This window comes from Desmodus rotundus, chromosome 6 (assembly GCF_022682495.2).
Source record: "Desmodus rotundus isolate HL8 chromosome 6, HLdesRot8A.1, whole genome shotgun sequence".
NCBI classification, from domain to species: Eukaryota; Metazoa; Chordata; class Mammalia; order Chiroptera; family Phyllostomidae; genus Desmodus; species Desmodus rotundus.
The window spans coordinates 120,039,529-120,067,207 of record NC_071392.1 but is presented as its reverse complement, the minus strand read 5'-3'; the positions used below and the strand labels follow the sequence as shown (position 1 = coordinate 120,067,207).

Below are 27,679 nucleotides of genomic sequence, written 5' to 3'. Positions count from 1 at the left end.
AGATCATTTTCTCTTCTTACGGGTTGGACGTTATAAATTGAAATGCCAGAGCCTTGAAATTTATTATCTGAAATAGGTTTAACATTTGGAGAAATGTGTTCAAACACATGACCTTGGAAGAAAAAGCAAGCTGATCGAAGAGAGAGCAGGGGCGTGGACAGAAAGCAAGATGGGCGCCGTTTTGCTGTGTCTCGGGCAGTTAGAGAAGTGGGTCCTTCTGAGCATGAAGAGCTCCCAGCTGAGGTAAAAGTTAACTGAAAATCAATTTCCAAGTCTTCATGAGGGCCACTAGGTATGAATTTTAATTATACATGACCACAATATCAATAATGAAGAAATCTTATGTTTTATTTAATACTTTGGCCAGACCAGCCCCTTTGAAGGAACCACTAGTTTAGGAAAGAAGAACAACAAACCTTCATTCACTTTCCTGCAGGTTCATCATTTCCCTAATTATTTCTATTGGTCCTGCTTTATACTCTTCCTGGAAATCAAGGGGGAGGGGGAGGGTTTCTATATTAGATCAGCATTGTCTGGTTCTTATCCAAATATTCCACCTAATAAGGACGTAAGTTCTCATGGACTGGACAACCACTCTGCAACATTCCTGAGAATTGAATAATATAATAATCTTGAAAGTCAGCAGAGTAGATTATCCACTTTTTTTTTTTCTGGACTTGAACTTGTGACCTTAACAGTAGCACTGCAAAAAAGCAAATGTGCTAAGCACTTTGCCAGAGTAACCTTCCATGTAGACTTTTCATCTTAAATACACACAACTGAAAACAACTACAATTTGTGGAAAATTATGTACAAACCCAATACTTCTTTTGATTACATATAAATACAAATTAGCTATTTTTCCTAAAAAGTGGTTATAATAGTAAATAAATACAAAATAAATCTGACCATTATACTTCATGTGCTGGGGTTGAACCCATATAAAATGTACAACTAAATACATTTTTAAATCTTTAAGGAATAATTCTCTGATTAAAATATTTGTTTTCCCAACTTGTTTTTGTAGATATAAATATATTTTCAAAATAGCTGTGTTTTTTTTTCTCCATTTCATTCCATAAATAAAGTCTTCATTGGGAAATACTAAAGTGTCAACTTGGGGTTTTTTTTTTCTTTTTTTTCTAAAATATAATATATATATATATATATATTTATTTTATTTTGCTGTGCTAACGACACCCGCAACCCTCCACAACCATGTCCTGATAGTTCTTTAATACAACCTTTTCATTTTCGTCAAGGTACAGCATGGAGATAGCACTCAGCTCCGTTGGGACGCAGCACGCCTTAGGAATCTTAGAGTTAACTGAGTTGACCAACGTCTGAACAATGGCGTGATTAGTGGAGTTCAGGTGATCCGCCAGGGGAAAGGGGCACTCCCCATGGCAGTAAAAGGCATGATACCCTGGGGGGGCTACAATCCAGTCATTCCACCCCACATCACTGAAGTCCACGTACAAAGGGTGTCTCTTACAGCTGGACTTAAGGCGTTTGCGCTGTTTGTGTTTCGCTTGACGCTTTTCTCTTTTGTGAAGAGGATGTCCTTTCCCATCGTGGCCAAAAGTTACTAGCAATGGTCTTATCTGTGACCAGCTGTGCTCATCTTGGTGCAAAGACCTGCTAATCCTGACGTGCCTCTTGGAGACACCCTGGTCCTCTAAGTGGGCCACTTCCACCACAAATCCGTGGTTGGCGAGTCCCTGTGCAGTCCACCTCATCACAGCAGGGGTGACGTCGAAACTCTCCCATCTGCTTGCATTCTGATTCACCAACCTGGTGTCCAAAAGCCTGGTCATGGGGAACTTCGATTTGCTTGCTGCAGGTTTTATAATTTCATAAATATTAATTCGGTGATGGAAACTGCTATTGTTTTCCAAAGTTTCCTGCATCTGTTCCCGAAAAACCTGAAGTTCGGCTGAGGTGATAAACTCCTCGGTGGGAATGGAAGTTAAATTAAAGAAGAATCGCCGGGTTGTTTTTCCGCTCATTTCTGGCAGTTCTTCCAAAGCTTCTAATTTGATATAAAAAGGTGGGAATAAAAGAAGAAAAATACTTGGTAAGATAAGTAATGACAACCTGATTATATGTAAGAATTTGTAAATCTCATTCCAGGGTTTGATTAGGGAGACCATATAAAAGTTTGCAACCAGAAAATAAAAATTCCCCTTCAAATAAAAATAGTCTCCCTTTCTCCCTTTTCTATACATTTATGTCAATGTGCATACCACGAAAACACAATTTCATCATTCATTGTTATGTTTTTAATCCAATACATGAATACTGCTTCCAGGTGGCTATAATAATGGGGGAAATGGTGAAGCATTTCTTTGGAATTCACAGACTTTAGGGCAAAAAAAGTCAGCACTATAGTTAGTAGAGGTCTAATGAGTGAGGATTTGAGGAAATTATTGCATTTCGTAAAAAGAAAAAGGCTTTAATGTCAATCCCTTAAGCAGTATTCTGAAACATTGCTCTGCAATTTAGATGATTTACAAATCTCGATATACAGATTTCAGTTTCCTAATTAAAGACTCTGAAACTCAGCATCAACGATGACATTTTGCAAAGCACACCCTACTATTTTAACTCAAAAATCTAGAGACAAAGGCATACACAGGAATCTACTTCTTTGAAACGTAAGGGTGGTACTGGGCCACCGTAGTAATTAAGGCCAATTTCATAAGAAATAACTTCCCACGTGTCGTCTGTCCTGTCACCTCCTTATGACCTCTAAAATCAAAATCTCACTTTACATGCTTTTGGAAGAAAAAAGGTAACAACTCTCCTCTGTTTGTGATTCCTTTATCTTTTCAAAAAATAACTCATGTTAAAAAGAAGTACCTACCCAAGAATAGACACAAAACCAAAAAAAAACCCCTGATAATAATCTATAAAAATGCCACGATAGTTATAACGTATAAGAGATCTCATCCTTTACAGAATAATCATTCTATATCTATTATTATTATTTCAAAAACAGTCATATAAGTAGACTATGCATAAAAGCTCCTTCTACGGTTCCTGAATTTCAATATTGAATACTGGGTTCTAAGCGAGTAAAAAATAGCAGAGCACCTTGAATGCTGTAGTCTGCAAGTCATCAAAGGTACACAGTATTATTACATTGATGGTACACGACACTAGAATTTGAGATATTTAGGTTTGTTTTCTTCTAGCTTTAAATACATCCTGTCATTTGACTGTCCAAAAAGTGTATCTGCTTCATTCGGGATCTGGTATAAATGCTGACAAAATCTATCTGGCCATAGTTCCAGGTCATCACCATAAGGGGATACCGTGTTTCCATTAGTTTTGTTGTATTTTTCCTAAATCAAACAGCTGTAAGTTGTTCACGGAATCTACATGTCGTAGCAAAGGAGAACCACTTCAGATCACTCACTCAAAGGTTCTACCTGTGTAAACCTTCATCATCAAAGCCACAGTCATTGCAAGCTAAGTGGAAGCACGAAGTTCAACAGAGGTAGTTTATACCAAATTATGGAGTAACGTTTTAATGTGAAGTTTCTCAAACTCTACCTTCACACAAAACACCTAGGACACCTTAAATCTTCAAATGCAGGTTCTGATTCCCTGTGTCAGAGGTAGCGCCTGAGATTATGCATTTCTAGCAAGCTCCCAGGTGAGGTAATGCTGCCTTGAGGCCTAAAGGTTTTAAGGGATGCTTTTCATATTCAAGAACAAATTGCTGGGAGCACATTTTTAGGTGTGATTATGTTGAGTAAGATAAAAATGAGTAGCTTCATTAGTGTGGGCCAAGGAATGAGTTTAGGCCCATGAAGTAGGAAGATCTCCTAAAAACTCATCTACTTGGACATGGAGACTATCAGGTCAAGAAGTAAGCCCTCCATGGTACCCTTGTGCCTTCTAGTCCATACCTGTTGGGGATACTTTTTGAGAGCCATCTACATTTTAGACCCCATTGTAAATGAGTAATACTTCAGACCAGGCACTATTTTGAAAAATAACCCTCCCACCAATGGAACCAGGGCTTTCCTCCGTGGTTCCCAACAAGCAGCAAGGCCTATATTTGTCTCCTTTCCTCTCCTCCTTGCAATTCAGGAGCCCTCTGATATTTTCCCTAAAGGCATTCTTTCAGCAGAGAAGCCAAGGGCTACCAGGGGAAACCAGATATCCAAGGAAATAGGAGTGAAGTCAAAATCAGCCATGTTGCCCAGATGCAGTGACCCAAAGCCAGGCCTGTGCCTCACTTCCCTGAATGCCAGCCCACCTAAGAATGCCTTCTTTCCTTTTAAAGAGGGGGAAGGAAAGGCAAATTACCCAAAGGCTGTATTAATGAAGGTGCCCAGAGAAATCACGATGGCAACGGAATCCCTGAATCTAAATCCTTACATTGAAAAAATTATAAACACACAGACACGTAGATTCACACACACAGCCAAAGAATAACAAGGAAGGGACACTCTCCAAGGCAAGCACGAGAGACAGATGATTGAAACAAAGAAGATGAGTACAAAGCAGGCAGAAAATAAAACAGTAACCCTCCAAAGATAAATATAAAATTCAATCACATCAAATTGCCACCATTTGACCAGATTTGACCTATAGAAACATCATTCAGTTTCAGGTGCTTCAAAATCTCACTGGGGATGAGTGGCAAAAGGATAACCACTTAGTTATCTTAACAAAGGGGAAAACTTTTCCCTGATAAATAATATCAAGTACTATGAAGACCTTTCTCTTGACTTTCCAGCTTCATCTCAGTCAACCTGTTCCTTGAAGGAGCCCTCTTCCTCCTCAATACAAAAGCCCCCTTGACAACTCCCCTGACTGCAGGTCAGGGAAGTGAGAAGTTCTCTGAAACTCCCAAACCCAGGAAAACAAGCGCTCCAGGTTAGGTATCTAACACTATCTCCTTTAATCTGCAAGGGAGCAACATAAATGTTTCCTTCGGGTTGAAAAATGAAAACCTGTGTGAAATAAATTAAATTAAAAAAAAAGACTTCTGCAAATTATCACAGGAAGCCCGGGGAGTCTGAAAATATAGACCATTTACCTAAGGAGGTAACAGTATGCTGTTTTGGAGGTTTCTACAGTTGTTAATTCTCTGGAAATGCCTCTTGTGGAATAATCTGAACTTGCCAAGGGATTTGAGGATCCCAGGCTATCTCAGACCTGGGTTCCCGAACCTAGTTCTTAACCAAATACATGTTCTTATTCTTCACATTTATTTAAAAGTTCTTAACCAAATAAATGGAGCTGTGATGGCGAAACTGTGGGGAAGCAAAGAAAAATAGGCAATGACATTCAACCTGTCCTCCAAAAGTGAGGAACCATCTACACTCTTTGTCAATTATTCATCTGCATCAAAATCATCCAAAAGATAAGGCTGAATTTCCTCAGCCAGTGTAGGTCTACTCTGGCCTCCACTTTCCTATGCAAGGGGAGGGTTAGACATAAGAGAAAGAAGTCATAATAATAATAGTAAGCTAGTGTGCTGAAAGCTTCTTTGTGCCAAGTCTGGGACTGAGAGCTTTAAATGAATTATCTCACAACAAATTGATTAGAGAGAAACTTATTACCTCTATTTGTGAATGAAATAGCTGTAGCTCGGAAAGGTTATGTTACTCTCCTAAGGTCACAGAGCTAGTAAAGGAAGAGCGGAGCTATGAACTTGAGTCTACTGCAGTTTCCAAGATTCTGGCCACTAGACGGCACTACGTAACACAGGGATGAATCAAAAACTCAAGCAAAAGCCAGAACCATTGGGAGTACACTAATACTACAATGATACCCACAGGGTGACTTCTTTCCCAACTAAGGAGATAGGAACATACTACCCAAGTATGACAGGGAGAGCCCACAGAACTCAGTGAGCAGAAGAGTAAAGTGGCAGAGCCCACTGGGACACCCAGGTCTTGTTCGGAAGCACTGATGCTTTGTGGCTGCCTTTTTGTCCTATCACATGGTGAGGTTTAGCAAAAAAGGGAGTTACTATGTTTTGAGAATTGGCAACACTATCTGGACGAAAAAAAGTCCGTTAAGATAACAACAACAAAAACCTCGGGATGTTCTAGCAAATCGGTAAGGTTGGAAATTACTGTCCTGACATAAAACGGAAGTGGCTGAAAATAATAAACAATACTTTCTAAAATATAAAATAATGGCCATAGAACTGAAATATCAAAGAGAAAAAGATAAAACACAAAAGGTTAAAATGAGTCAGTTAAACCAAAGACGACAGAGGAGATGGCAGCTGAAGGAAACATATGGTCGTAATGACCAACCCTGCTTTGGCCTCCGCCCACCCTTAGCTCCAGCACCTCTGGTATGATTGAGTGCCCTCTCATTGTCCTCTCACTACTTAGTGAGCCACACAGAGGGCAAGTCAAAAAGCAAAAAAAAAAAAAAAAAAAAAAAAAAGCTTAATGAGAAGACAGCGAGAGAGATTATGGAGGAACCGCACACACGCGCACGCACACACGCACACACAACAAGTAGAACAGAAAACGTTAGTGCACCACCAAGGAGCTACCACTGGGCACCAAAGCCTCAGTCTCTACAAGCACTCCCAAAAAAGAATGTCTGTCCTACTTAATGGGGTCTTTCATAATCACAGTGAAAACCTGGGGACACTAGGGAAGCACACCAGGGAAGTATTGCATTTGGGGGTATCTAGTGTTCAAATCCTTTTGTTGCCCTGAGAATGTGAAACAAATTCTCCTTCAAAGGGCACTGAGTGCTCCTTAAACATTCCTGTTGTATGGATATTTTCACAATAATTATACTTGTAGGAACAGTGTTAATCTCTATCTCAAAACTTTTGTCACAGAGACAAATAAGTCCGTTATTTCATGCAAAAGGAAGACTGTCTTTCCAAGTCTGGAGAGCAATACGTGGTCCAATCTAACAGGAAGGAGTAAAGACTTTTTGCTCAGCCAATGAAGTCAACCCACTTCAATATGTTTCTCACTATAACAAAGCACAAAACACTCCAGCTAGAGAGTGATTTTTCTATCCATGGTGGGAGTTTGAAAGCTAAGTGGCTGAAGCACTTCTTAATGACTTTGAAGAAAGAAAATTTTTCAGCATTTGGGCTGTCCCGAATAAAAGCCATCGCACAAAGGACAAGACAAAGGTTAAGAGGAGAAACCGCAACTGATGATTTTGTCTCTGGATTACCTTTCCATGTGGTCCCATTATCTTCACACCTTGGTTGAAAGAATTCCATCACATCTCTTGTCTCCTAATTTCACCAAACCATCCAGATCCCACCCACAAATAAAAACAACCGGTAATTCTTGTAATCAGGTCCGTTTGTCCTTTACCAAGTAGGTGCCCATTAACAATACATGAACCAAATTCTTCTCTTAAGCCAGCAGCCTTAATCACATGGTTTATTAGAAGATTTGTAGTGCCGCACGTGCCACAAAGATGTTTGTAAAAACAAAATCCTGGGTTCCACAAAAATGAAGCAGTTTTCAAATAGTGCAATATGTGGCCTAAGGCTGATACACTAGTTGTAACAAGAAAAAAAAATGGATTTGTTGAAATTTGGGGCAAAAATTACAAAGCGTTTCTCTATCATATAATTGCATTAACATCTGAGGTTACTGAAAGTCGATTTTAAGCAAGTTGGTAACTTCTGTGCTATTTCACACTTCACATTTACACTTTTAAAGATATCGTTTCTGGCATATAAACTAAGCATACTATTTAAGTTGAAATTACACTCTCAAATAATTTGCAGCTTATTCAGTTTTGATCAAGCCACTTCTAGAGGAAGAAATACGCAGACTTCACTTATGGAATCCTCATGCAACTGAGTGTTTCAGGTGTCAAATGATTTAAACGATCTTCCTTTTATGTTATGAGAGACACATAGTGCCTTCTTGGCCTTAAAAGTAAAGAATGGTTTCCATGCTACATTTCCAGGAGAGGTGGCTAAAGCAGCCCTTCTTACTTTTCTACCCAGAAAAACCGTTCTAACCAGCATTGGCTGAAAATGACGAGCTGGCTCTCTCATCATCCCAAGGTTCTGATGAAGCATTTCTACATTTGAGTGTGTAGATTCCACTTGAAACTTACCACCTCAGCAGGGCAAGGCAAGAAAAAGGGAACTTCACTTCCAACTCCCCAATATCCTGCAAGTGGTTGCCCTGTGACTTGCAACTTTGGACCCTTCTCTCGAACTTGAAGGAACCGGTGCCTTACTTAGAATGTATTAAGCCAAAGGGGCATTTAAAAGTGTAGAAAAGGAATTGAAGCGGAACATATTTTTGACTAATTGCCCTAAGAACCTATGTACAACAGATCTCAAGAGCTGCTCTAAGACATTTCATATCCACTAAATGCCTTTCCGATGAAACAAGCAAAATATCCTACCTTAGAAAAACCACATCCAGTATCATAAAAGAAAAAAAAATCCCACATTTCAATGCACATGAAGGGAAACAGGCAGCTGCTGCAAAAGTTTTCATCTGAGGCTTCCCTTGTCTCTACTAGGAGTTCATCTCCGATTTAAGCACAAGACAAGAAAGTCATTGTGGAAACAATAAGATTGATTGTGGAATTGATCTCCCACAGGGATTAGATAGGGATTCAAAATTTTTCCAAACCAGGCCCAGATCAACTGTAAATTAGAAAGACTTCGGCCCTGGGCTTTGATTTTTCAATACAACCTCTGAAAATTCTACCCTTGGCTCTGTCTAGCCTGAAGCCCCGGCTTAAGCAAGAGAGGCAGATTTATAGAGTGAGGGCTTCCAAACAGAGGGAAAGAGATCCCAATCTGCCCGCCTCCCTCTCTTCTTCCCCTCTGGAATTCTTGCACGTTTAGCTGACTAGGGGCATGCCGTTTGCCCTCATCTTTCCCATCACTTGATTTCTCTCCAGTTCCTGGAGGAGGAGTCGCTCTTCTGGCTGCAAGCCAGGAAAAGGGTGCGGATTTACCAATGGGGAATCCCTGGCTCCCCCACCACGCAAGGCAGTGTGTTACAGCCAGGTTGGGAAAGGTTCTTACAAGAGACAAGCCTGGAAACCGCTTCCATGCCCAGGCCAAGTTGCCCTTCTAGGGATGCCTGCAGTTGCCTGCAGTTTGCCCACAGTGGGGCACTTGGCCGGACGCCTCCCCGCCCCCGCCCCTGCCCCCTCTCCCCTGCTCCAAGCCTCACCTTCGTGGTGGAAGCTGCGCACAGTGTTGGCGAGGCTGGCTGCCCTCTCCAGCCGGTGGTCCGGGGCGGGTGCGCCGGGCTGGCCCGAATGACGGCGGTACAGTTCTAGCATGTAGGGGGGCACCACTGCGTCCCTGCTGGGGGTGGGTCTTTGCTTCAGGCCAAACATGCTGAGCAGCCGCAACTCGAACTCACTCAGGACGTCGTCTGAGGGCTGGGATGAGGAGCGGCCAGTTGACGCCGCGAACTTCCTCCGGCCCAGCTCGGGAATGAGGCCGGCTGCGCCGCCCAGGAGGACCTGGGGAAGCAGCAACGCTAGAAGACAGCGGGTCCCGGCCACCATGGTCGACCTGCAGACAGGGCCGACGTGAGTCACCAAGGTCCCCGCCCAGCCCTCCCCCCTCCCGCCCCCGCGGCCCCAGCTCCCTGCTTCATCCGCCTGCCTCCTCCTCCAGGGTGCCCGCCTGGCTTGCAACCTTCGCGGGAATACTTAAGAGCGGCTGAAGCTAGAACGTTTGGGAGAGTGGAAGGGCCCTAGTTCCTGGGCCATAAAGCTTTCCCCCTCCCATCCCACCCTTAATTCGTGGGACATGATTTGCAACCCCCACCTCCTCCCACCCACGGAGTCAGTGACTGTCACCTTTTTTTTTTTCTGTGACACTCGCGCTGACAGCCAGTGCAGGGAACCCGGGAAAACCATTACTGGGTCTGACACCCGTTGTCTGTCCCCTAAACAAACCCAAACTGCTCAGCGCTCAGCGCTCGCTTGCACATAAACACGCACGAATGGTGCATGTGACTTCCTTAGAGGCACTATATAGAACTTCCTGATACACACACAAAGTCTATAACTTCCAGACCCAGTCAACTAAAGGCCACAACTTCCCAAGCCACTTGCAACTTAGGGCCCGCGCCTCTAGCCTCAGCGATGTCGGGGCAGGCCACTCCAACCCCAGACCCCACCTCCCTCCCCCACGCAGTCAAGATACACAGGTATCTTCCTGGGGTTACGTAAATAGCTAGTATCTACTAATTCGCGTGTCAGTACCAAGTGGCACTGAAGTACTGCCCCTCAAATTCCTGGAAACAAACAGGGAGAACCCCAACTTTTAGCAATGTCCCAAATGGGACATGGCTCTGAGTAGAGGCAGCAAGTCTCCTGGAGAAACTTGAAGGAGGGAGGAGGGACGGCCATGGGAGGGCAAACAGGTTGGCAGCTAACGGGTGAAATTCACCCTCTCGACGGGATCTCTTTGACTTAAAAAAAAAAAAATCATCTAAGTGTTAACAGCCCTAATAAAATACCGTAGAGAGGGGAAGGAGGAGGGGCGGAAGAGACCGAGCCAGGAGGGCGAGGCTGACGGTCGCCGGGGGCGGTAGGACGGGGGCATCCCAGCGGGGGTTCGGCTGCACGTGGACTTGAAGGGGGGTCTGTTTACGTCCCGCCAAGCCGGACCCAGAGGGGCTCAGCTGCAGCGGCCGTCGGTGCGCCGCTCCCCACCCCACCCCTGGTCCCAGCCCCGGGCCCACGTCCTCTACCTTTAGGAGACCGCAGACCGTCTAAGAAGCACGCGGGGACACGTCCATTGAAAGAGCCTCCACATGGAAAAAGCTCTGGCCGAAGGACTTGGCGCAGGGAGCGAGTTCCCTTCTTTCGCCTCCTCCCTGTCTTCCCGGTTGCCGGCGGGGCAGTCGCTGGCCTCACGCAGCGAACGGCGTCTCGGGGTAGGACCCAGCGAAGGAGCGGAGGGGCGGCGGGATTCGGAGGCGGTGCGGCGGGGTCCACTGGGCAAAGGCACCGGCACGCAGTGGGGAGCACAAGTTATTCTCCCTGCAAGTTCAAGAAGTCTCCAGCCAAGTGCTGACACACAACAACTGCGAGCAGGGGGAGGAGTGCGGGGCAGGGGAGGGAAGGGAGAGAGGAAAAGCTGGTGCTGTCGTTGTCCTTAGGAACCAGCGCCCGCGGGACGCGTGGCCCCGCGCGGGACCGGCTCCGGGACTCGGGAGGCGAGAGCAGGGCGCTCCGCGCTAGCTCCGCTGCGGCCCATGGTTCGGGGCAGCCATCCTGGGCAACGCCGGGTCCGGGGAAGGGCGCAGCGGCGATCTCGGTGCCAGGCGAGTTGCCCCCCCGCATCACTCTGCCTTCCTCCAGCGCACCCCCATTAGCGCTTGCCAGTAGAAACCACCGCGGCTCAGACGCTCCGTCGTCCTCGGGCGCATTCTCCGGCGAGTCGAGCCGAGTCCCGGGCCGCCGAGGCGGGTGGCCGCGCTCTCCCCTCGCTCTCCTAGCCACCGGGCCAAGCAGCGGTGCCCTTTGTGGCCAGCCTGGGGTCCGATCACACCTCGGCCGGCGCTTCCCTGGCCCCCGAGCTCCGGCTGGAGCTGATCGGCATCCCGGCGCTCAGGCTTGGCTCCTCAGCGCTCTGCGCGCGGGTCCTAAGCTCTGGCGCGGCCCGGGCAGCCGAGGCCAAAGCGCAGGGGTGCGCACGGCCGGGCGCTCCAGCCCGAGTGGGGTCTGCGGCGCGCCGGTGCCTCGGAGACCCCAATAATCCGGGAGGCACTAGCCCGAGGTCGTCCGGGTCGGCGGCAGCGCCCGTGGCGGCTGCTGTCCGGCGGCTGCTGACAATCCCCGGCAGGGTGTGGGAAGCGGGGCGGCGGGCGCAGCGCGAGCCGGGCGCAGCGCAGCGCGGCGGGGCGAGGACTCCGGCGGCGGCGGCGGCGGCGGCGGCGCCGTGGCGCGGCGCTCGCGGCTTTTAAAGGGGACGCCGCCTGCCGTCTCCCCCTCGGCGGCGCGGCTCGCCGGGGATCCCCGAGCGGGCGGGAGCTGCGCGCAGGGGTGTGGACCGCGCGCCGGGGCAGCCGCGGCGGGGTGGGGCGGAGGGCGGGGACACGCGGCAGCCGGCGGGGGCGCTCGCTCCTCCAGCCCCCGTTCTCCGAGGGGAGATCGACTGCGGCCCCGGAACCTCGCTGGCTCTCCGGGGAATCGATCCCGGCCAAAGACGGGGTGAAGACTTTATTTCCCTACCCGGCCCGTTATTCAACTTTCAGTTTGAAGTTTTTCTGTAACACACTATTAAAAAAAAAAGAAAAGAAAAGAAAAGAACAAAGCAAAACTCAACCAAGTTAGAGGAAGGAGAATTAAAAGAAAACTAGAGTTTGAAAGCTGGGTGTTATTTAAACTTTAACACACACGGACATTTACATATGTAAATGTATGCACACTTACATTTCTATACATACACGTATACATTTATATTTATATAAATATACACATAATTTATTCAAATCTATGTAATACACTGATATACGCGTGTATGTCTATATAGCTACATCTACACACGTAAATATAGGCTAATGAAAACATTTCTATAAATATGTCTGTACGTGAGATAGATGTCATCCTGCTATACAGACACGTGCAACTTGGACTCTGTGCCTGTGGCAGTGAGAAGGGGATGAGAGGGATTTTATTTCTTTTTATGGTAGCAATCACTTCATGCCTGGTGATATTTATCTCTCCCTGCTCAGAGGCAGGCGATTAGCAGATCACAGGAAGGTAAAATAATGCACAGTGTGGGCCAAGCCTACAAGACAATTCTGTATTGAGACCTTAGAACCTTCTTTCTGCCCCAATCTCTTCCACTGGGCCCAGCAGCACGTCTGTGGCATGTGGTCAAATCACTTGTCTTCCTCCGCCGAAATATTTCCCAAACCTGCTGCACCATGGGTTTCGAGGCTTTCTATCCCTCCCAAGATTCCAGGATCCGCCATGCAAAGCACAACCAAGCTGCCCAAGTGTTCTCAGAAGCCAAAGGCAGGAAATTTGGGGGGTAAGGTCAGATGGCAAAAATCAAGCATGTACAGAACCTGTAAGCCAGCAAAGCAGAAAGGCAGAAGTCTGAAGCGGGAGCTCATAGCAATCTATTGTCCATGTTACTATTTTTTCAGTTTGAGAGCTAAAATAATTCGAGATTCTGCTCCTGTAAATCAGATTAGCAACTCACAGAGGAGAATTAGGCACTTGCTGGTTCTGAAAGCATAAAGGTCAAATACGGTATTCCAGAGGAAGCCTACCTACTAGGAAAATAAATTGGGGGGGAGGGCGGTGCTGCGGTTGAGCAAAATATTCAGGAACAGGCTACTTTTTTTTTTTTGCCTGAAAATAAAGTGCTGTAACCATTGACTGTCACTCTGAATCACTGGACACAAGTTGGGAATAGAACATATTCTACTCATAGACACAAGTCAAAAAGTGTTTATTGTACTACTGAAACTACTTCCTTCCCTATCAAGTTTAATTACGAAGTTAACAATTGTTTCTGTCATCAATGAGATTTAAAAAACAAAACAAAACTTATGAAACCTAAATCAGTATGTAACTTTTAAAGAGGAGGAGAAAGCTGATAGCTGTTGGATGCTCTTTAAGTAAAGATGAAAAAACAATCTCTGGTGATGACATCAAGCATGTCTTGCAGCTTCGGGCCTTCATAACTTGCGAAAGGGGAACCTTGTTAGTTTATGAAACTGGCATTTCTGGACTCCCTATTCTATTTCAGTATTGCCCATCCCAGGATCTCTTCTATGTGTGATTGTGTGATTTCTGAGGGACTGCCCAGTGAATGCCTTTCCCGAGCTCAAGTTCCTAAATTTTGGCTCGCTCTCTCAAGATCCAGGCTCTTGGTTGTTTTTTAGAGATGGCTGCCCTCTTGTGGTGGAAATGAGTTCAAACGCTTGGGAGAAAGAAGTCAGTAAATAATCTCCAAAGACTGATTTGGTAACACAAAGTGCAGGATGACCGGGTGTATCCAACTTCTAGTCAATAAATAGTTAAAAATGATAAATCTGAATGGAGATGGCCTATCTCTTTTTATTCTCTTTGTTAATAGCTACCTTCAACCTGCAACTCAGAATGCAGGATCATTACTTTGAGGGGACAGTGCCTGTTTGCCTTGAAAATACCACCTGCTTCTAGACATGGTCAACTCTACCTCTCCGAAGGTTCAGGGAGAGTTGTTGAGCCCATTGGTAAGATTTATTCTTTCTTGTTGTATCAAATTTTGTGTATCTGCCAGATGTAGGGAGTGGCAAGAGTGGGAGTGGGAAGTTGCCTGGAGGAGGGGTGATGATAGTTGCAAATTCAGCCACCTCAGAAGGGGCAGCAAGTTATGTAATAAGGAAGGAAGGGAGGGAGGGAGGGAGGGAGGGAGGGAGGGAGGGAGGAAGGAAGGAAGGAGCCTTCCAGGTAATGATTCTGTATAAAGAAAGTTGCTGCTATTCCCTTTCAGCCATCACTTGCCAGTTTTTGAAGACATACCAGAAACCTGCATTTAATTATGTGTGGACATGACCTGGGATGGAACAAAGTGCTTAAAGAGTCTCACTTTGGCAACTCTTCCTTTAGCAGTTCAGCCCAGATAATGTTTTATTGCATCCTGAAGCTATTAGCATTCGCCATTGTTCTTGCTAGGCCAACCATTATGCAAATTAACCTTAAAATCATGATCCTCACTATTGTAAAGGTCATAGCAGTCATTAAATGATCCATCTACCTAGTAATTGTCATTCCACTGAAACCTGTGGCTACTCCCCATTGAAACCTCTTGGCTTTTTAACATATATCTTGCTTTGTTATTAGTGTGACACCCAACACCAATTCTACCTGGATAAGGTTCTTTCACAGGAACCAGGAGCCACAGCAAAAGAGCAGCATTTACAATTAAAATTTTTACCTATTTGATGTATATTTAAATATGGTAGGAAGCATGGATAGGATGGAGTAATGTATTTGCAAAACTAAGCCTAGTAGGTAAAGTTAGAGTTATTACTTTCAGGCGAGTACTGACTTCATCTTAAAAATTAAGGGAGAATGAATTTTATGACTTGATTATATTGTAGGGTGCACACAGTAAGCGTTCTCAAATATGTTGATGGCAGCCCAAGACTTAGTTGGGTGGCTTAGATTCTAATTCTGTGGTTCAGTTATGGATGGCTGAATTCCAAATGGTCCTCTCTTGGCCTTATCTGTTGATTGGGATAAACAGATATATGTTCTGCCTGCCCCAGATGGCATCGTAATAGTCAAATGCATAACACGTGTGAACCTGGAGAGTTTAACAATGCCCTATATATACAATATCCTGATTGCTACATACTCTTATATATCTTTAAATTTATTTTCAGCTTTTTGCCTGAAATATTATGGCCTGATTTTGAGAGATAAGACTTCATGTGGCTTTTTTCTTCTAACAGTTTTTATCATATTGCTAAACAGTGGGTGTTTCATCAGAAAGGTCGTCACTTGGGTCAGTCTAAGGCAATAACAAATTCTCATAGTCTCAGTTCCTTCATGAATAATATGTAGAGATTAATAGCTGATCTTCTCACAGAGCTGTTGTTAAAAATAAGCGCTAAGATATGTGTCAATAGAAAAAAAAGTTGCAAAGTTTGAATTACTATGTCCATGCGGATTAACGACATTGTTTTAGGTTGTTTTCGATATCCACTCAAAATTAGTTTATTACCGAATATCAAAATAGTTGTCTAACTTGTCAATGACATGAAAACATTTGATCTTGTGTTAATGAGAGTGTGATGTCAATGACAGTGTTGCTCGTTGCATGTCCTTGGCGCCACATATTTATTAAGCAGCTACTTTGTCCATAGCACTACTCGCTAAGGTCCCAGGAAACCAAAAATACATCCTCTTTGCCTATAATGCAGAGTTGAGAATTCAGCCGAAAGGATGGTACATGTTTGCTGGTAAGTATGAATAAGAACTTTTAGAGAAGTGAAAAAAATAAGTGCTGCACGTCTAATGTGGAGGACATTTGAGAGGAACCTTCCCGATGAGTAGAATTTCTGTAGGATCAGCAGGCGTCTTTATGAACATCAGCGTTAGCAGCAGTGGGTTTTCAACACCGACACCGTTAGTTCCTGGGCTTTATGTACTACCTGCTTTCCACTTGCTATTCCACCTAGTCCTCACAAGAACATTGCTCAGTGGTTATTGTTACCCACATTTTACAGATGAAGAAACTGTGCCTAGAGAGGCTAAGACATCTCCCAAGGTCATACAGCAAGTAACACAGCAAGTATTCTAGAACTCATGATTTTGTTTGTTTGGAATCCCTTCCACTACCTGCCCACCCACACCATGCTAATGGTCTCTTGATTCCAGACAGTAGAAGCAACCCAAAGCCAAGATACCTGAGAAGAAAATGTAGAGCCCTGGCCAGGTGGCTCAATTGGTTGGAGTATCACCTTGTACACCATAAGGTTTGGGTTTGATTCCTGGTCACGGCACATACCTAGGTTGTGAGTTCACTCCTCGGTCAAGGCATGTGTGGGATGCAGCTGATGGATGTTTCTCTCTCACACTGATGTTTCTCTCTCTCTCTCTCTCTCATTGATGTCTGCCTCTCTCTGTGTCTCTGTCTCTCTCTCTTTCTCCCCACCTCTTCTTCTCTCTCTAAAAATCACTGAATGTATCCTCAGATGAGGGTTAAAAGAAAAAGAAAAAAAGAAAACAGGATTGTTTTGAGGATCAAAGATGGTGTGGTTCAATATTTAAAAGTGGGTTTGAGTAAGGATAAGGCAATAAATACTAGAGGTGAGTCCACTGTTCAGGCAGGGTCCCAGCAGTAAAGTGATGGCACATTCTTTTTTTTTTTTTTTTTAGAGAGAAGGGAAGGAAGGGAGAAAGAGGGGGGAGATAAAAATCAATGTGAGAGAGAAACATCAATCAGTTGCTTCTCTCATGCACCCAGACAGGGGACCATACCCACAACCCAGGCCTGGAATCCAATTGGTGACCCTCTGCTTTGTGCGACGACAGCCAACCAACTGAGCCCCCACACTGGTCAGGGCAGAAGGCACGTTCCTTAACAAAGAATTTAACAAAGTTTACCAGAAGGACATTGTACAAAAGTGTGGGCAGAGTTGAGGAAAAATGACAAGGACTCATGAAGTGCCCTGGCCTGCATCAGGAAGCTAAAGCAGGAGGCTTTACAACCCTTACATCTACAGGGACACAGGATGAACAGGTACAGCCTAGAAAAAGCTGCAGCTGTAAAAGAGCCACTGGCAGAAGTGGGAGGACCTCTGATTGAGGCTTGCTTGGGAAGGAGCTGGCATAGAGAATAAATAGCTCAACCTTTCTTTTCTCCTACTCTCTGAATATCTGTTAAAATCTCCACTGGCCCAATTTGACCAGGACAAGTCTATTCGTCATCTATCGCTGTGTAACAAGTTGCCACAAACTTAGTGGCTTGATGCCCCTCTATCTCCCAGTTTCTGTGGGTCAGGAATCTAGTCAGGGTCTCAGAAGGCTGCAGTCAAGGTGCTAGTCTCATTTAAGGCTCCAAGTACTCTTCCATATCCATGGGGTTGTTGGCAGAATTCATTTTCTTACAGCTTAGAATTCGCTCACGATTGCTTCTTTCATCCAGACAGAGAACATGTGTTCATTACAACCTCTTCTAAAAGGGTTTTCAGGAACTACTATAAAGGACACATAGACAAAACCAACGGGGAGGGTGGAAGCAAGGGAGGGAGGTGGGTTTGGATGGGGTGGGAGGGGGAGAAAATGCAGACAACTGTAATTGAACAACAATAAAGAAAAAAATGAAAGAAAATAAATAAATAAATATGAAAAAAATTAAAATAAAATAAAAGACTCACCTGATTATATTAGGCTCACCCAGGATAACCTCCCTTTTGATGAACTCAAATTCAATTGATTAGGACCCTTAATTATATCTACAAAATTCCTATCACTTATTGCCATATAACATATATGGCCTAACAAGGGGAGTCGTATACACAGATCAAGATCACACTCAAGGGGAGGGGACTCTGTAGAAGCTGGAAATCTCAGTCTGTGTCACCAAAGAAATCAACCTCTCAGGCACAGAGCAACGTAAAGAGTGCATCTGTGGTGCAAAGAGAGAATATCCAACACAGTAAGTTTTGAAAGGTAAGCAGACTTCAGGACCTTGAGATTCTTGGCTGGTAGTCTAAGAAGTTTGGACTCAATTCCGTATAAATGGATCTGTGTGAAATAATTTAACCAAAGAAATGACATGTTTGGAGATGCATGTTAGGAAAACAAATCTCATGAGTGGTAAAGTGTAGTGGTGGGGGAAAGGGAGTATAGGGAGACTGGAGGTAAAGGGGCCAGATAGTAGCTTTTGTAGTTATTCAACACAAGTGGTAATGGGGGCCTCAAGTCCACATGAAAAATAAGCCAATATGAAAGCTCCAAAGAAGCTCAGATCGGTAGGTGTGGCATGGACATGGATAGAGTTTGTGTAGGTTTTGGAGCTTGGGTCTCCGGTGAGACACAACCAGTGGTGCTGTCAAGAGTGAGGAGTGTGAACAGGAACTAATGGGAGAAGCAGGACTGGTTCCTTTTGGAAGTACCTGTGAAAATCTGATTAAGCATCCTCATAGAAGTATAGAGTAGGTAATTAAACACTGGCTGGGAGTTCAGGAAAAGGATTAGAGGATTGGGTTGCAGAATTCTGAGGTAAGGCTTAATCATTTGGAGAGGAAAAGATTGCCAAGGAAGGTGGACAAGATGTTGCAGAAAAAGTCTTAGAGAACTGAAAAACAGACAGTTGTAACTTGCCCTAGAATTCGTAACTTGTCTTCTCATCCAAGAAGAAGAGGATGGTCCATGGCCTTCAGTAATGGTGAGACTGGGAGAACAACAGATAGACTAGGAGTTAACAGCAGCTCCTTGGTGCTATTTTGAGATCACAGGTATAGAAGCAGAATGGACAATGAAATGGGAAGGAGACTCCATAGAACTGAAGGAGGAGTGAGGTGAGGTATTTGAGTTAATAAGTAGAAGAACATAGGAGAAGGAAATATCAGTATTTGAAAAGTATCTCCAAATAGTTCACGAAATAGTTGAAGTTGTCAGGAGGCCTTTAGCAAAATCAACCCAGGGTTTGCATAATGGCTTTATCAGAAAATTTCTGTGTGATCATTTCCTTTCTTTTACAAAAAGAAATCTCCTACGAGAATAGTATATTTCTGAGTGCTAATTAATACTCATGGATTCTTCATCTACTGCTTATAACTTTAGTCGCACGTCTCTGCTCCTTTGACAATTTGTTGGACCACACAAAGCTCAGCAAATCCAGTATAGTTACCCCTAGACTGTTACTCATGTCCATCTCTCTATGGCGCCCCCATAGGACCAACGGCAAATTCTTTCGTCTTGGTTACCTAATAATTTTGCAAAGACAAAAGGGGTCTAAGGACAGCGAAGTTAGAATTACGGTAAAAATACTCGGATTGAACAACAGCAATTCAAGAGAGTCACGTTGACCACAATGATTCTAATGTGGATATTCTCACACTGGGAATATTTCACACACTGTCTCAATGGGAGACAAAAGGGGTTTTGCTTTCTGCCCTAAATACTGTAGAACTGACTGAGGAAATAATGCAAGGTAGGCGTGACCTGAGAGATTTCAGGAAAATTATTTCATCCTCTAGTATTTACTCTACAATGACCACTCAAGGGCGCTGAAGGCCAGATGTAGCCCACAGGTCAGTGCCCACTGCAGCAACTCAGCCCAGACCGATCTAGGACACACCTGACTGACCATCCCCATGTGGTGAAGTTTTCTCTGCCCACATGTGTGGCTGGCCAGATGAGCTAGGGAATTAATACCCTCCGGGAACAGCATTCAACTAATCACCTCCCTCACGTCTCTGGGTGGGGTAGCTCTGAGGTGGGATAATTCTGAGGTATATGATTTAAACTGACTCCCGCAGTTCCTGTCATACACCGTGATAACTGGCTTGATAGTGCTTATTTTATTGGCTGCTTTCCCTTCCCTGCCTCACTTCTCCACTCCCCTAATTGTGTTTTCTCCACCTCCCTGTAACTGACTGTACCCAAATCCCTGTCTTAGAGTCAGTTTCTGGGGGAACTCAAAATAAACACTGGATATTCGACTGACTTGAGATAACACCTATCTGAAGTGCCTCACATTTAAGTTGTACTCTGCCAAGATTGCAATAAAATTGTTGGCTTTGGAAACCCATTTCCTGCACTTTGTTCGTTTATTCATTCTATGACTTTTACTTTTCCAGGCTCCGCTAAGTGTCTGGGGCTACAAAGATGAATAGAGTAATTTACACAAATTGATCAAATAGAAGTTTACACAGGTACAGAAATTGAACCAAAAATAGAGTGACCGCCTTCCCTTGTAGGTCACAGGAGGTTTCCTGGGGCGGGGGCCGAATACTTGAGTTGAATCGTGAAAACTGAGCAGGTGTTGGGCAGATAGGCAAGGGGGAAGGGAATTGCAGGCAGGAGGAGCAGCAGGGGTAAAGGCAGAAAAGCATGAAACATCAAGATGCATTAAAGAAACAGTCTGCAATTTAGTTTGACTGGACAGAAGAGGAGAGAAGGGTGCCAGCATTTTGCTGGGCAAAGGAATTTGGACTTTTCCCCATAGGATCTCCTTGGAGAGAAATCCCTTTGGTAGAAGTTAGCATGACGGCTTGGAGTAGTGCCAGACCGGAGGCAGAAGGACAAATTAAAAGGATGTTGTAATTATTTAAGCAAGAGATGGGGAGTCCTTGAACTCAGCAAAAGCATGAGGTGAAGGAGAAGGCTATAGAAGACTAAAAAGATAAGATCGGATGGCACTTAGCCCACAGGGCATGAAAAGGGGGTTGGAATGACATTAACAGTGTAGGAAGTGCAAAAAAAGGAACATGCTCAATTTACAAGTATGTAGAGGTTGAGAAAATTCTTGAAAATACTCACATGGCTTCCAGAATCCAAATTTTCAATTCCCAATTCTCAATGATAATGTTCTTAAAATTATTTCCCCAAGGTCATTCATGCCAATATGCATATATCCAGGAGTAAGTGAAGTCGACTTACAATGGAAAACTAATCATTTTAAGCTATTAGGGTGCTATTTTGTGTTTAAGCAATTAATAAAAGACCAACTTGCATGCATAAAGTAGCTAACAGATGGGTGATATTTGGTCTAATCCCAGAGTAGAAAAATTTATAAGACAATTAGAGAAAATAGTTATTACATTCAATGCTTTGATAATTCATGTTAACATCAGACTTCCTGCATTTGTAACAATTAATTTTTGCTAACTTGATACTGACTCAGCACATTACTGTTTCAGCATCTTATTAGACAATTAAACTACTGTATGTACAGAAAAGATGGGGACTTAGTTATTTTAATATGCTGATGAATATAACTATCATATGTAACATTTCAAAAGTGAAATCAAAAAGCAATTTTACATTTAACTTATTTATACATTACATAAAATTTTAAGAAAATGTCACTAAACAAAATTTATCTACTTTTGATTATTTTAAGTTTGGTAAGGTTTCTGTAGTGAAAACCTATCCAGTACCAGCGTTAATCAAAATATATAGAGAGTGAGAGAGAAATGTTTTGCTATTTGAGACACTGGGGAGTAGTTGTTGCCAAAAAAAAAGGAAGGAAGGAAGGAAGGAAAGAAGGAAGGGGCCAGAGAAAGAGAGGGAGGAAGGGAGGGAGGAAAATAATTAGTCCCACTTGTTAATTGTTCACTTGTCATAACAGTAGTGTAAGGAGTTATTACACTATCTTGTTATTTGAAGTCAGAGTAAGTTTAATTTTGCATTGTTTTTTAAATGTAATCTTTATTGTATTTTTTCATTACCATTTAATCCTCTTAACTAGAGATTACTACAGTTTCCCAAAGTGCCAAAAATATAATCAGACAGAACCAGAACTATTTGACTATATTCAGTCTAAGTGCATTTGCTAAACATTCTCTTTTATGCATTTTAAGTGATTCCCATTGTGGAACCACTGAGAAAGGCCTGCATTACATTCCCACGTGTCCTCTTTCATTTTCAGCAAAACCCAAAGAAGTACTCTTAGATAGGAAGTAACTTTCAGATCAGTTGGCTCTTGTTTCATGTCCTACATCAGTAATTAAATTTAATAGTAATTAGTTGGTGCTTCCTCCATTTGGTTAATTTGGCTTCTACCTTCAATGAAACCACTAAAGAAACTCAATGATAACAGCTCTTCTCCAGCTGTCTTTTTCTTTCTTTCTGAAATAACTTGAGTGAGTCGGACTAACCTTAAAATTAAACACTTTCAGATTATATTCTAAGTTACTTTTCCTCTTGTGTTCCATATCGTTTTTGAGCTCTATGGCCTCTCCTCCAAGCCCACTTAACAGGAAAGTCTTCAAGGATATCTATGTTTAATAGAATTTAAAGATCTCATTTTGGAAGGAGAACTTGGGGAAAGGCCATTGTAGCCCCTGCCCTCAGGGGACAAGGGATGCAAATGACAGATGCTAGCCTTGCTTAGCCACCCAAAATTGCTCACTTAAACCAAAAGCATTGCTCCTGGTTTACAAAATATCTGAATACTTAGAAATTTCCCTTTCATTTTAACATAAGAAAAGTTAATAAACTATTAAAAATAGAATGAAGACATCACATTTTCTTTTAAATAGTACTTTAAAGTATTTTTACTAGAGAAAAGTAAAGACATTGTGATTCATGATTCTGTTACCCAGATAACCTCTGTTAATTTAAATAAGCCACAAGTATGTTAAAAAAAATTTAAACAGTACCAAAATATATAAAGTGAAAATAGTGGTTTTCCTTCTTCTTTTCTACTGGAAATGACTTTTTCTAAAGGTAACTGGGGTTAATAGATGCATATGAAACCTCATAAAAATTAAAGCATTACATGTATGCTGGCATGTCCACATATACATGTGTGTGCATCTCTGTGCAAATGTTTTGCACAAAGAACTGATATCACACACACTGATATCCACATCCTCGCTCTTTAAAGAAATTTTAGATAGATATACTTTGGAAATCTTCCCACACATATCTGCCGTATTGTTTTGAAGGATGATATTATTGTCACAATTTCTTTAATTTGCTCCTCCTGATGGACATTTAGGTATTTCCAGGGTATTTTTTTGCTCTTATAGGAATATTTTAATAATAAATTTTTATAACGGTTTAAAAGCATGCCCGGAGGGCACATTTCTAACAATAGATTTTTCTGAGTCAAAATACATGTATTTAAAAAAAATTTGGAAAGAGTGTAGCATAACTGTCCTTCAAAGGAGTACATTCTAATTTATTCTACCACCAACAGAATCCTCATTAGCCTTGTGTGTCATCAAAGGTTGGCAAAATGGCAGGGTAAGAAGGCTATCTCATTTTAGTTTATATTTTTATTATGCATGAAATAGAAAAATTTTACCTTATACTTACTGGCTATTATATTTCAGTTTTTGATCAGATCTTTACTGATCTTTCCAGATTGCTTGTCTTTTCCTTACTGACTTAAAAAGCAAGCAAACACAAACATTTAATACTATTACCACACTTAAATTTTTCTTATTAATTTTTATAGTCTCTCAGATATGAAAGAAATTAGTCCTTTGTCAGAAATGTGTTATAAGTATCTCCCTATCTTTCATTGGTTTATGACTTTATGATGTATTTTTTCTATATAGATATTTAAAATTTTTTGGATTAAGCATATTAATCTTTAATTAACTTCCATGCTATATGTCTTACTTCAAAAGACTGTTTATACTCAAGATCATATATTCACCAATGCTTTCTTATAATATTTTAATGAATTTCATTATTTATCTTTAAATCTCTGACTCATCTGGAATTTATTTTGGCTTGGCAGTTTTTCATCACATTTATTAAATTGTCCATCTATTATAACTGGTTTGAAATGTAATTTTCCACTTGCGTTTAAGACTCTTTCATTGATCTATATTTTTTCTTATCTAATTGCATGGGTTAGTCTCCTCCTGCTAGAATATAAAGTATGAAGGAGCAAGGATCTCATGTACTTTGTTTGTAGTTAAATCTACACCATTTAGAACAGTGTGATAGTAGGCCTCAAAAATGCTAGTTGGACACATGAATAGTAGAAAGTTTTATATCTTGATTCATCAACTTTAGGTATAATCTATTGATTCTCCATATAAAAATAGGGAGATCAGCACATTGACACGTTTCCTCAGCTCAGCTCTTCACCTTCTGATTTCCTATTGCTTTATCTTTATTTATAAATGTCCAATAATTAGAATATAAACTTTCTGAAATCATATTTCCCACACTGATTTAATTTTAGTTTTATGTGTAAATAGATTCAGTGCATCCACCTGTAGTCTTATCAGGACTTCTCCTAAGGTAGGTTTTATTAAGAAGAGTTTATGGGTTTCATGGGATTCACTTTATTCTTAATGAATTAACTAACATTTATAAACTGCTTTCTATATGTCAGGCACTATCCTACGTGCTTTACAAATGTTAAGTAATCTAATCATAAAAAGTTATAGTTCTTGAATTTTTGCAGATAACTCAAATGCATTAAATTTATATGCCTTCTTGGCTTAGTTTAGGATTTTTTATGTCCATTACCCTTTACACAACTTCTTTCCCAAATAGTTTGACATTACTCCATTGCTTCTGACAATAGATACTGCTGTGGAGAAGTCTGAGGCTAGTTTGATTGTTATTCTTATTCTTAACTTGCTTCTTCTACCCATATTCCTGAAGAAAATCCCTTTGAGCTCTGAAGTTGAAATTTTAGCAGGATGTGTCTGTGTTTGTCATCATTTATTAGTTTATCTTAGAACACATTATATAGAATACATTTGATGTATTTATTGAAATCATTTTCATTCAGGTAACATTCTTGTATTATATATTTTAATCCTCTTCTCTGTTTCATTTGTTAGGACTGTCAGGTTCTTTTTTTTAAATAAAAATTTTATTGAGGTATAATTGATATATGACATTATGTTAGTTTTGCATATACTATGATTTGACATTTGTATATTTGCAAAATGATCACCATGATAACTCTAGTTAACATGTCACCACAGATAGTTTTAAAAATTGTTTTTCCTGTGAAAAAAAACTTAAAAATTGACTCTCTTAGCAACTTTCAAACATGTAACACAGTATTATTAACTGTAGTCACCATGCTTTTCATTATATCCCCATGACTTCTTTATGAGAAGTTTTCTTCACATTTTCCCTGGGCCACCTTCATACCTTCTGAATGCACATGTCTTCAGATTGGGGGTACTACAGGTGTCCACCCACCGTCTTTTCTCCATCTGTTTGAGGTAGAGTAGAAATGAGGGCTGCATTTGGGAGGCAGAGTGGGGGCAGGGATGCTAGAGTCTCTAGTTTCTCTCTGTCACATTTTAAAGGTGTTGAGTTGGATAGTGTGTCCTTTCCTTTATTTGATCCCCAGCGGTGTATTTCTTTCCCGTTTTTCTTATTCTTTTCCATGTAAGCAAACTTATTGTTCTATTTCACTCTGCCATTTTACTTTGGGTGATACATATCAACTGCTTGTTTACTAGGTGCTATTTCATGTGCTTTGTTAGCTTGGTTTAAAAGCATATGCCACCATGCGAGAAAGCCTTATAATCCCACGAGGTTCATTGAAAACAAATGACTTCCCCAAGGCCACTGATAGTTATGTTGAAGCCAAGACTTATCTCACTTGCTCAGTTGCAGTAACTAGAAAAATTATATTGATGAATTGGTAAGAATATTAGAAGGAGATAATGTGCCAGTTACTCTTCTAAACACTGAACATAAATTAACTCATTTGATTCTCACAACAACATTGTAAAGTAATTAGCTGCACTTTATAGAGGGAAAATCAAAAGTACGAATGTGAAAAACTTTGTCCAAAGCCACCCAAGTTCTAGTAGTAACATAGGACTCAAATCTTGGAGGTGCAATCAACCCCAGAAGTGGTGGTCTTAACCCTTACCTTATACTGCCTAAACCACAGTCCAAGTCACATTAAGCTTTCTTTATTGTACATGTGGACTTTAAAAGAACTTGTCATCCTAAGAAGGCTGAGATACTTTCTAAATAAGTCAACTTTGTCAGCTCTACCCATTCATCAAGCTATTCCACATATAATACTCTTGGTGATTGCATTTATTCAAGTTCTTATTGAACTGATTGGATGATTTAATTTCATATTGGCTCAACCTTAATCAATAAAAATAACTTCATTGATACCCCTTTAATGTTTTTGTCTGCACAGTTTGAGGTTGTTACAGAAAATGTAACAGTGAACTGTTATGTGGCAGTGGGGCTGTCATTTTTCTTCTTATACCTTGGTGTGAGAGGAAAGAACAAATTTGGCAGCCAGCCATGTAATTAGCATTAACCTTGGCTATGAAGGCAGGACAGATGAACCAGCCTGATCATTCCAATATTTGCTATGGAATTCCTGCCTTAGTACATGGCACAGAAGGAAGTGTTCCTTTTCTGACATTTTTCTCTGTATACCCATCAAACTGTTCCCTTAGGACACATCATTAAAAATATCATTGAATACTCTAAGTGTGGCATTCATCAGAACTACTTTTTTAAAAGAAATATTTGTCACAAACACAGAATTTAATCAAAAACAGAATTCTGGTGAGTTGAGTGGTTTTTCCAATATTTTTCAGCTAAAAGTTTTTGATAGTCACTGGTCCCATGAACTGAGCCTGTTTTGAAAAGATTTGAGCTAAGTTAGTTCAGCATTTTACAGCTAAGTTAAAATAGAAAACCGGCATTTTTCTCTGAGGACAACACACATACTCAACACAACCACATACACCCACACACACACCAACACCACCACCACCTTACCAAAATACTTTTGCTTCTCTCCACTGAGTATTACTCCAAAGTATCTGAAAGTTTAAAATTCAAACTTGGCAGTTGTATAATCCTCCCAAGGGAGGAAATTCAGGAGAATTTAAAGAAAATTGGCTTAGCAATGTGTTTTGAATATAGTCAACAGAACATTTTCTATTTGGGTACAACTACATCAATGAAACTTGAGTTAGTGGAAGTCCTGTCCGAAGCCATTTAGAAGGTTGTCAGAGCTAAGGGAGGCGTTAGAAGAATACCAGTTGGAACAGAAAACTGCCTTAAGGAAAGACTCTATTTCCTTCCATTTCCTGCTGTAGATAAATGAGGACCAAATATAGGAAACCATACGGTCATTTCAGCAAATAAAAACCAACCCACCATTCTGGGTATCATATATTGTGGTTACTGCTGCTGGTACTGTGTTCACTGTGATGGCTTCAAAGCATGACTGCAAATACTTACTTTGACACTTTTGATACTCCTCCCACATTCTTGGATCAAGTGGGCTTGTCGCTGCTTCGAACAAGAGATTACAGAGGAAGTTACACTAAGTGACTTCTGAGGCCAAATCATAAAAGTCCAAGTAGCTTCCACCTTATTCATTGAAACACTCACTCCCAGAGCCCTGAATTGCCCAACAAAAACTCTACCTACCCTGATTCTGATGCACTGAAGAGGATGGCAGAGCTTACTAGTTAAGAATATAGACGCTAGAACCAGAGTGCTTGGGTTCAAATCCTGCCTCTACCACCGGTGAACTGTTTAATATCAGAACAGTTAC

General features: G+C 41.9%; 1 protein-coding gene across 1 annotated transcript; it reads right to left on the bottom strand.

The window, feature by feature from the left end:
* Positions 1-323: 323 nt before the first annotated feature.
* On the bottom strand, positions 324-11,939 carry BMP2 (bone morphogenetic protein 2). Its single transcript, XM_053927049.2, has 3 exons — positions 10,710-11,939; positions 9,171-9,520; positions 324-2,032 (listed from the first exon to the last, which is right to left on the bottom strand). The coding sequence occupies exons 2-3, from the start codon at positions 9,511-9,513 to the stop codon at positions 1,191-1,193; spliced, it is 1,185 nt and encodes a 394-aa protein (XP_053783024.1). The 5' UTR covers positions 9,514-9,520; positions 10,710-11,939; the 3' UTR covers positions 324-1,190.
* Positions 11,940-27,679: the final 15,740 nt, after the last annotated feature.